Source organism: Olea europaea, chromosome 23, assembly GCF_002742605.1.
Source record: "Olea europaea var. sylvestris chromosome 23, O_europaea_v1, whole genome shotgun sequence".
In the NCBI taxonomy this organism is placed as follows: Eukaryota; Viridiplantae; Streptophyta; class Magnoliopsida; order Lamiales; family Oleaceae; genus Olea; species Olea europaea.
In genome coordinates, this window is record NC_036259.1 from 7,093,434 (window position 1) to 7,103,689 (window position 10,256).

The window sequence follows — 10,256 nt, forward strand, 5'->3', positions numbered from 1 at the left end:
CGTGAATGCTTATTATTTGACATTAAATAGATAATCTTTATCTAAAATAAAATTTAATTTATTGTAGTTATTAATATATGATTAAAATTTGAATAATTACCAAGAATAAGAAGAAGGTTTAATACTTTAATGACATGTTTATTGCGCTTAGCTAAATTAAATTGATATGAAAAGTAAACGACATATCTTTCTTTCTCGATCACATATAATTTAATGTTCGAAGAGTAATGCTACACTTACAGGAAAATTTTTTACAGATATTTTATTGAATACTCACAACAATGGAGTCCATTACAATAAAATATTCACATAAGATCCACCCCATGTGTCTAACCTGTAGAACATCTGTGCAAAACTCCCTGTACACAGGCCATTTCCCATGTTCGAAATACTAAGCTTGGGATTCATTTAGATCAAGTAGTAGGTGTTCGCTCTTCTCATGTATAGCTCTTTTATCTTCGTAAGACAAACTCATAATAGAATTCCATTGTTTTAGAACAATTTGTTAGACAGTTAAAACTAGATGATGTACCTCAATGAGTCCGAACACATTTTTATTTTGGGGTTGGTTTGCTTGTATTTTGTAATACGAAGGCAACATTTAAGACACGTCATGGCACCAAGTCAGAAAAACCGTGTCACAAGAGTGACGGAGCCAGCACACTACGAGCCATAGCAGTCACCTATGCTGACTCTGTCAGCCAAAAAATTTCCCATAAATTGGGCCGCCACACAAGCGATCGTTGAGCATCATCCTAGCTCAGATGAATTCCTAGATCGGCCTCTGATAACAAAAAGACAACAATGTAGATACATAGCACACGAATGAGCAACGTAGACACGAAGGCAGCAACTCAAGCACGTCATGATACCAAGTCAGGGAGCATCATTTGCACGTCATGGCAAGGATTTAGGCACACAGAAACAGCTCTGTATGCACATGAAGGCACATCCTTTCATGCTGCGGCTAGATATTAAGCACACAAAAGCAGCATCATGTCATGTCATGGCAAGAGACTGTAGGCACACATTGGCAGCATCATGTGCATGATGTCATGACAAGGACGTAGGCACACGAATTCAGAATCATGTAACACTATTAGTGTTCAAAATGAAAGTCATAGTATCGAAAATGAAAGAAAGCTCTTTACAGTTGACTTTCACCTTTTCATTCTTTTTTAACTATGTCGGCCCTTATAGTGGTCAGGCTAGACAATCGAACCAGACACAACCCGTTCATTAAAGCAGATCACTCATCCACCGGCCAAAATCAAACTTTTTAACTACTATTTTCAACCTATTATTTTAACAGGTTAAGTCATTCAAGGCCTGGGCAACCAGATCATTTTGACACCACCAAGAGAAGCCAGGGAAAAAGAGGCCATGAAAGTTCTCGAACCTTTTCCATTTTCTTTGATATAGATACAAATGGTCGAATGGGATCAAGAATTTCAAGGAACATTTCAGTTTGGAATAGACTACACGAAATCCTTGGGATGTGAATGATACATGAACAAATTCCTTTATTTCATAATAATCCTCTCATCTTAGAAACAATTAAAAACACAAATTGTACAATACATGATACATCCCTAAGCAAGTAATCGCGAGAAACTCTTGAACTCATAATAACAGGCAAAGCTATAAGTTCAGATCTGATATTGCCTCGAAATATTATTCCTACGGTGAAAGCATTTAAAGGATTTAATTTACACATTATTTTACTACTACAACAAAGAGCATGCTAGAAGCAGTAACTGATAATTTCTGATGCTACAACAAGAATGCTCTTTTAAAGAGCAAACATCTACACATAACAATTCAGAGGAACGGGAAAGATACCGACAATTAATTGCATGCATGTGAATTCCATCTTCCTGCTCATTCCTCCCTTCAATCTTGTATTGAGCATTTGCAGTTCTTTTGATGCTCCAGGAGTTCCTGCACCATTAAGTTATGTAACAATCAATCGCATAATACTAATCAAAGATGGAAAATATAACTTTTTTATTCGTACCGATCACTGACTGCCATCGCTTATTTATTACTTCAAGCCACCTTTCTTTCAAGAAAAGAATTATAAAATCAAACTCGGACAATCTAATTTCATGTTCAGCATATGTTTCAGTTTTTTTCCCCTTTTTTGGTCAATCACTCTCACATTCATAAATCAATAGCTAAAGGTGTTCAGTTTTTCAAAGCGGTCAACTGTGCTGAAAGAGAAGAAGATCAATTAAGGAGAACAGAAGGTAAAAATTTCGTCAACCAAGCAGTCTAATGGAAGTGTAATTGTCCTTGCTTGGCTAATCTTAAGCCTTTGTTTGGATTTTGTTTTCCTTTCCTCGAATTTTACATTTCAAAGTCAAAGATTAATTTTAACCACAGAACACACAAGTACTATCCATTTATGCACCACTTATTTCTTGAAAAGAAAAATTTAAGTAACAGAAAATAAATCCAGAACAAAGGCTAAGTTCATTTGTAGCATTCCAAGAATTGCTCCATCCCTAGGTCACTCGAGTACGACCGGAGGGCAATTTTCAAGTAAAGCGAGTTTTATCAGTTAAAATAAAAATTTTAAAATAACATTTGTCAAAAAGGACGAGTAATTTTTACTTCCTTTTAAGCTTAGCAAAACATGCTTATTAACATTTTTCTCAGTCTTCATGGTGGACAAGTCTGGGGAATAATATTCATAATAAAAAATGCCCCCGTTTAGACCCCATTAAATTCCATTTCATTTTCCTCTCTCCTATTTTCAACCACACAATCTTCCATAAATTAATATACCACATAAACCTAGAACTTTTCCTTCTTTTCAACCACTTATTATTCAAAAAAAACACTATTCCACCCATTTTCATTTCAAAAAATTGGGGCCAAACGGGGATATTTTCAAGTTGGCTCCCCATTGACTCGAGTTCAAAAATAAGCTTTCTACTGCTTCTTCAATCTAAAATTATGAATGATGAATGCAGCATTTGATCACTTCAAGCAAGATAATGTGATTCATCAGCACATACTAAAGGTTTGTTTGAGCCTTACTTTTTGTGAAAATAGATTTTATAACTGTGATTTTTTTTTTTGGGAGAATGTGCTTAAAAGTAGGGAAAATGCTTGGATTTACGTGTAAAATTATTTTATAAGCAAAATATGTTATTGAAAATGAGTTTTTAAATAATGGAGCTCAAAACAAAAGCTAAATAAAACATGAACCCAGTTTCATTACATAAATTATATCATATACAAATATAACAAGCTTGGCTAACTGAAAAGCCATTGCTTGGTCTCCATTAATACCAAAATGCATTTTTCTCTCTTCTTTTCAACCACATATTCTTCAATAAAATAATATTACACGTAAGCATAAAATTATTCCTCCTTTTTTAACCACGTATTCTTTAAAAAATCACTATTATAAAATACTTTTTTTTCCAAAAACTAATTATAATGGATCTCAAATGGGGGCAAAATCTCTTTTCATTTGCCACCCTGGATTATAACATTCTCAGTTTGTAGGGTATTTCAATCTAGAAGATGTCAACATTTCTTTCACCTTATCATAAATAGAAGGAGCTTCCCGACTCAAGTTGGATAACAACAGATGGGGAAAAAAAATTTAATATAAATAAATAAATTATTGAGTTCAACTCAAAGAACCTGGATCTGGTTTTGCAAGAACTTGACATATGCTACAGCTTCATCTAACATGTCAGCTGTGTTAGTTTGCTGCATAAACAAAAGCAAAAGTTTTCCATGTCAAAGTCATGAAGTACAGTACACATATGAAGCAATAGCGACAAAGCAAATCACCAAATAAATGGAAAACTAAAATGTATGCATGGGACAACTCATCATTAAGAACCTAGAAAAAGAATAGGTTGTATTCAGGACAAAAATTGTACGTAACAGTTTGTCTGGCCTATACAACTGTAAAAGGCCAAAAAGGTCTAAGACTATTGCAATAAAAAGCATCAGTTTAAAAAGAATATTAGAAACTATCATGTTAAACCTGATATTTCTATGGAAATGCAAAAAGTCAATGAGTAAGTATATGCAGAAACCATCAATATAACCACAAGCAAAACTCGTGTATTTTGTGACGCTCTCGGGTAACCACAAGCAAAACTCAGTGTATTTTGTGATGCTCTCGGGTATTGGTATCGAGTGCGGGTACGTATCTAAGTGTCAGATCTTTTATTTTTTAAAATATGAGATACGTGGACATGGCTAAAAATAGTCCAAATTTCGGACATGGTTACGTCTTTCGAACTTCAATTTTTTTACTAATCCACGATATCATTTTGAATAGGCCAAATAAATTATTCACAAAAAAAGAAATGAGTATTGAATGAGGGGTTATGACGAAAAAATAGAATTTTTGAATTTAGTTTTCAATTATGAGAATTACTAAATATTATATAAAATAGAAAATGGGGGACTTGATTACAATTTGAACTAAGTGGAACACTAAGTATCACTACATGGAACCCATTTTCATTTTATACAAATAAAATCCTAAACCACCATTACAGAGAGAGACAGAAGGAAAAAAGAAGAAAATGAAAAAGAAAGGAAAACTTAGCACTGTCGCCCTTCTCCACCCTCTCGAAGACGACGACACTAGGTTTATAGAGAGCAAAAATGGGAAAGAAGAAAAGGGAAATTATAAGAAAGAAGAAAAGGCAAAAATGACGAAGTGTATGGTTCAAATTTGGAGGATCCGACACATATCTCATACCCGTACCCATGTCAAATCGTGTCCGAAACGGGTACTCCTACCATTTCAAAAAGTCCGAGTATTAGAGAGTGTATTATTCATTATTCATATGAGCCCATACATCAACTTGGGTATGACAAGATCCTCCAAACCACACAAGTTCACCCCACACACCAAAGCAAAAGCACCAAAACAGTTACAATAAAATTGTAACATTTGCTCAAACAAGCAAAGATATTTTTACATGTCAAGATGAATAAAAATAATAAAGTAAAACACAACTAAATCAGAAACTCCACTGCATATCATAAATATTCTATTTCATGTCTTTACATCCCACCTTCTCCTATATTTATAGATGATACCTGCTTGTTATGTGTAGGAGTTAGATATGATCTCAAAAAATTTAGGTCTATGAATCCTTACGTTTAGTATAAACGCTTTACATGGTTAATTTGGAAGGGATCAAAAGCTAGACTTCTATGAGAGCAAGGCCATACCGGAATGCAATTATAGTTTGAAAAGAAGGCCCTGGCTCATATTATAAGTTTCCAGCATAACCAAACCATTAGATATGTGACACTATAACTCTCTAAGTATAACAGCAAAAATCTATTCCATTTCAGAATCAGAATCAGAGTCAGATTTTGCATGTGTGTGTGATATATATATATATATATATATATATATATATATATAGAGAGAGAGAGAGAGAGAGAGAGAGAGAGATGCAGGCAAAAAAAAGTTTTAGACTAAGGGTCAATTTGATTGTAAGAATGAAATTTGAGTGGAAAGAAAACAAATTTCAGAGAATTGAATTGCCTAAAACTTGTTTTTACTGGAAATTATCAATTCAATGTTTTTTATAGGTATAATTTTTCACCTGAAAAATGTTAAAATTTTGAATCTTTTGATATTCGTTTGGTTTTGTTCTCCATGAAAATGGTCAAGAATTTATTACAATTTTGAATAAAATTTCTTTCCATTGCCGAAAATAAAACTTTAAAAAAAAATTTTATGAAAAAAAAGAAAAGAAAGCTGGAAAACACTTTTCCACCAAAATCAAAAGAAAACAAATTCCTTAAAAACCAAGAAAAAGGGTCGGGGGGGTGGGCGTAGGGCGAAAAACCAATTCCATAGAAAATTTTGTCAATCAAACAAGACATTTGGGTGAAAAACCAATTCCATAGAAAATTTAGTCAATCAAACAAGACATTTTGGTGGAAAATTTCCATGGAATTGGTTTATATCAAACAGGCCCTAAATAACTACAAAAAGAGATTTTTAGAATTCTGAGCAGACTTCTTACATACATATTATAGCATAGTTTTATGTCATTAATTTTTTCAAATATTTACATAATGTCCTTATCACTAATGGTTTCTCTGCAATTTTGGGGTCCTCTAATTGGGATTAGCATGCAGATCTATTAAAAGTCAATCCAAGATGAAGTAGGAAGTTCTCAATTAGTGCATTTCAAAGTCCTCTCGGATCATTATGATAATGCATATAAGATTTATCTAATATCTCAATCTAAACTACTAGTAGTTGATCAAATTTTTTATCTGCAATGGTACAACTTCTAATGTTGAGATTCCATTATCATCATTCTAAAAAGTTTAGGCCTTAGATTCTCAGGTTTCTTTCATAAGTAATCTTCTTTATTTTGATTACTGTGGCCAAAAAGTCTCGAGTTTAAATTACTAGTTCATATCAGATATTCAATGCAGGAAGGGGAAGAATTGTTGGTCAATTGAAACTTTCAATAGCTTTGCTTTGCTTGATTTTTGCCAGAACATATGTGGCAAAATATTTTAGAGAATGTAAATATCAATATATCATCAAAGAAAAACAATCAATCCATAACCAATACTAGAGTCATTTTATCTCCAAGATTTATTGATAAGTTCAAATCAAAATGGAATACAAGAAGATTGCATATTTAATTTACCTTATCCATATTGGGAACAAGTTCTTGAAGCTTCCTTATGCGGTCACTAATTCGTGTTCTCCGCACCTGATTGCCAAAGGAAAAAAGAAACATTGAGAATATTTCAGCTTGAAGAATCAATTGACAATATGGCTAACAACCAAAAAGGAAAAACATTATACCCTCTCGGCAATGCTGCGTGGATGGGTAGCACAGCCACGCTTTGCTCGAGTCCTACACATGACAGAGTCCTCCAAAAGCTTTTCTGTTTCAGCATCAAATGACCCACTCAGGCCACTGCGTAAAAGCCCACCTTTCTCTCCTCTCTACACATCCCAAAAACAAAAAATGAAGTTCAATTAAATGAATAGACTATCATACACGCACGAAGAGAAACCAAAGTAATCATTGTGGATTAAACAAGTTTATAATTTTCATCAAGCTGTTATGCATACCTATGAACATGTACATAATCATAGTTGTAGTTATAGAAAACCATAAGTCATTTACACATGACAACAACTTCACTAGGCATCATGATTTCAGATCCATGTGACTGGGAGGAAAAATTGTAAATATGGATTATATTCCTTCTTTTCACACGTACACATATCCGTACAACAGTGAAACTAAAAGAATCCCCTCTCATGAGGATTTCGTTCAAATGAAGAAAGACCATTTATAATATTTGGTCAAATTGACCTTTTATAATTTAATAAAGTATAAAGGATGACCTCCTATCAAAGGTCAATTTAAACTTGGAAATTCTTTTTTTCATCTACCCTTTTTCTAGTGTATCAGGATTAAGTAAGCATGTGGCTTCATTCTGCAGTGTGACACATATCTGACTGAAATAACTGAGTTTAAAATTTTGAATATCTCATAAGGCATAAAGTTCAGGTATCTTTTGTCAGCAGCATGTCCCAGAAGATTGGAGTGGAGATATGAGACCGCCAAGATGTTAAATGGAGAAAAGCCTGGATTTGCAGAGCAAAGATTAAGAACTAGCATTTTTCATCACTAATCTACTGAATTTCGAAGTGGCGTCTTCACACAGTTTGGATGGGGCTTTTTCTTTCCATTTCAATACCGACTGAAGGTCACAGGTACATAGCAGTAATGTGTGCTGTCTGCCATGATTCCCCCAACTTCCCTGGTTTGCCTAGTAAACTTCTAGCTGTATTAGAATATTTGGCAGTGCTTAAAAATTGGCTTTTAACTTCTTCTTTTTTCAGCTTTTAAGCTAGGCCAAACATCATCTATGTTCATTATTTGAAAAGCTCTCAGACTGTTCCATCTCTTCATAATCAGGGGATAGAGGAAATTGTGAATCTATACTTCCATATGAACCCGAAAGGTTGAAAATGAACTTAACAAAAACATCAAATATTTGAAATTTCAATTGTTTCTCATTCATAATATTACTTCAAAACTTGCAAATAGATGTGAACAAAAGAAAGTGAAAAAAAAATTCAGCAAACAATATGATGTAACAGTATAATAGTTACCTGCTGAGAAGAAGAAGAAGATAATTTGGTACTCTTGTCTGCATCCTCAGCGTCAAAAGCCCACTTCCCCGAAGAAACATTTACTGATGAAGGCGATGTATAATCAGGAATCCCAAAACTCGAAATATAGCCATCGGAATTAATTTGGGATAAAAACTCCGCCGGAGAACTGCTTTGCCTCAGAAAATTGCTCAACCCATGGGACGGCCCACCACTTAGGGTTTCCAATAAGCTTAGATCAGTGTCTAAACGGCTAGTGGTGGTGCCGGTGACAGTGGCGGAGTGCGGTGGAACTGTTGGCGGTTTAGAGGATGACAATAAAGGTGGGTCTAAAACAACCTCGGAAGGTTCTTCGTCGGATTCGAGTAGGGCTTCTAACCAGGTCGCCGGAGCTGAACGGTACCGGGCGAGTCCACCGCCACCGCTTCGACTCAGTTCACTGCTTCCACCACCACCTACGGGTTGCATCTGGTGAGTTAATTACTCTTTCTTTTTCTGCTTATTTATTAAAATTTCTTTCGAATTTTCTATTTTTTTTATTTTTTCAGGAGATTTCTTGTTGCAGTTTCCAGAATCTGAATTTCAGCGAAGAAGTAAAGACTGAGAGAACTGGAGAGTTACTTCTCACCTTTCCTTTCTCGGTAAAATTTCATTCGAGGTTATCTAATTTATAGGTTCTTTCAAGTTGGTCATTTAATTTTAATTTGCTTCAATTATCGTATTAATATTTTTGTTCAATTGACCATTCGGTCTTTAACGATTATGAAAATTGATATAATTTTGAACCTTGAATTTGTGTCAATTTCATCATTTGCCTAATATTTCATTTTTTAACTGAACCATTTGGTCTATAATCATTATAAAAATTTACAAAATTCATAACAATGTGAACATAATTCATGACATGACTTAGAACCCGTTTGAAATAATTTTTAAAAATACAAAATGAGCTTTTGAGACCCAAAAACTACTTTTTAAATCTCGTTTGATTAATTCTATAAAAATATTTTTGATAATTATAAGAGCTTTTAAATAAAAGTACTTTCGAAAAATCAATTCAAAAATTGGTAAATAAATTAAGGATTCAAGCTGGCAAGTTGGATCTTAACTTCCAGAGGTGAGTACATTTGGCCACCTAGACAAACAACGCATCAAGAAATAGATATTGAATTCATCGTAACTCAAAAGCGTAGGGTAAGCTGAATAGTTAATTGAAATAAAACATAAGTAAGGTGATTAAAGTGAAATATAAATATAAGTTGAAATAAATCTATTTAGAGTGGCCATTTTTCAACAAACTTGTAAATTAAGTGACCTATAATGAAATTTTCCCTTTCCTTCTTCAATAAGTAATTTTTTATTTTTTATTTTTTATTTTTATTTAACGGAAATCGCATAACAGCAGGATATGTCGTGCTTCTAGTACTTTACCAGAAAGGGATTGGAGTGAATAATTATATATATTAAAAGGTACAATTAACCTGATAAAAATTTCTATACAGATTCTGTTAAAAATCTGGTACTTATAGTATTATTCTAAAAGGCACAGGTCTAAAGGTTTGTTTTATTGCAAGCATGGAATTTATGAAAATTGTGTATTAAATGTGTTTAATTGATTTATTTTTCGAGCTGGAAAATGTTATATTTATCTATTTTTTATTGATTAGTAGATGAGAAAAAAAGAGGGAGAATTACCTGGAAAATAAAAACATATTCCCCCTAAAAAATATTTTTCTTATTTTTAAGGAAAATATGATCATGTGATAAAAAATGGGAAAATATTTTTCAAGGAACGAGAATACTAATCAAACGGCACAAAAGTAAGAATTTTGGTAAAAAAAATGATATTATTCATCAAAAATATTGACAATCAAATGCATTCTAAATTTCATGTGTTAATCAAATAGTTCCAAATCGCTATAACCCAATCTGGGACGTGCGTCGAGTCATCGTCAACTCTATACTTGATACAAATTGGGTAATGTAATATGTACATAATGGTGTATATATAGGTTTACACCCCTTTACATAGAGAAGACTCGCATACAATAAATTATAAGTGGACCCCTTCCATGTGAGGGATAAACCTGTGTGGACA

At 33.4% G+C, this 10,256-nt stretch overlaps 1 protein-coding gene across 4 annotated transcripts; it reads right to left on the reverse strand.

The window, feature by feature from the left end:
• Positions 1–231: 231 nt before the first annotated feature.
• Positions 232–8,765, reverse strand: LOC111372244 (transcription factor bHLH80-like). 4 transcript variants are annotated; one of them, XM_022994488.1, is made up of 6 exons: positions 8,159–8,765; positions 6,833–6,976; positions 6,672–6,737; positions 3,661–3,729; positions 1,847–1,941; positions 232–784 (listed from the first exon to the last, which is right to left on the reverse strand). In XM_022994488.1, the coding sequence occupies exons 1-5, from the start codon at positions 8,624–8,626 to the stop codon at positions 1,894–1,896; spliced, it is 795 nt and encodes a 264-aa protein (XP_022850256.1). In that variant the 5' UTR covers positions 8,627–8,765; the 3' UTR covers positions 232–784; positions 1,847–1,893. The 4 variants fall into 4 exon arrangements, with proteins under 4 accessions (XP_022850256.1, XP_022850254.1, XP_022850255.1 ...); XM_022994486.1 differs by lacking the exon at positions 232–784 and adding an exon at positions 791–967; XM_022994487.1 differs by lacking the exon at positions 232–784 and adding an exon at positions 995–1,017.
• Between the last annotated feature and the right edge of the window lie 1,491 nt (positions 8,766–10,256).

Coding starts and splice junctions, on each gene's coding strand:
- LOC111372244 (XM_022994488.1), bottom strand. CDS start 8,626: ATGCAACCCGTAGGTGGTGGTGGAAGCAGTGAACTGAGTCGAAGCGGT. Junction 6,738..6,832: donor CACGCAGCATTGCCGAGAGG/GTATAATGTTTT, acceptor TTTGGCAATCAG/GTGCGGAGAACACGAATTAG. Junction 3,730..6,671: donor TTGTTCCCAATATGGATAAG/GTAAATTAAATA, acceptor TTGTTTATGCAG/CAAACTAACACAGCTGACAT.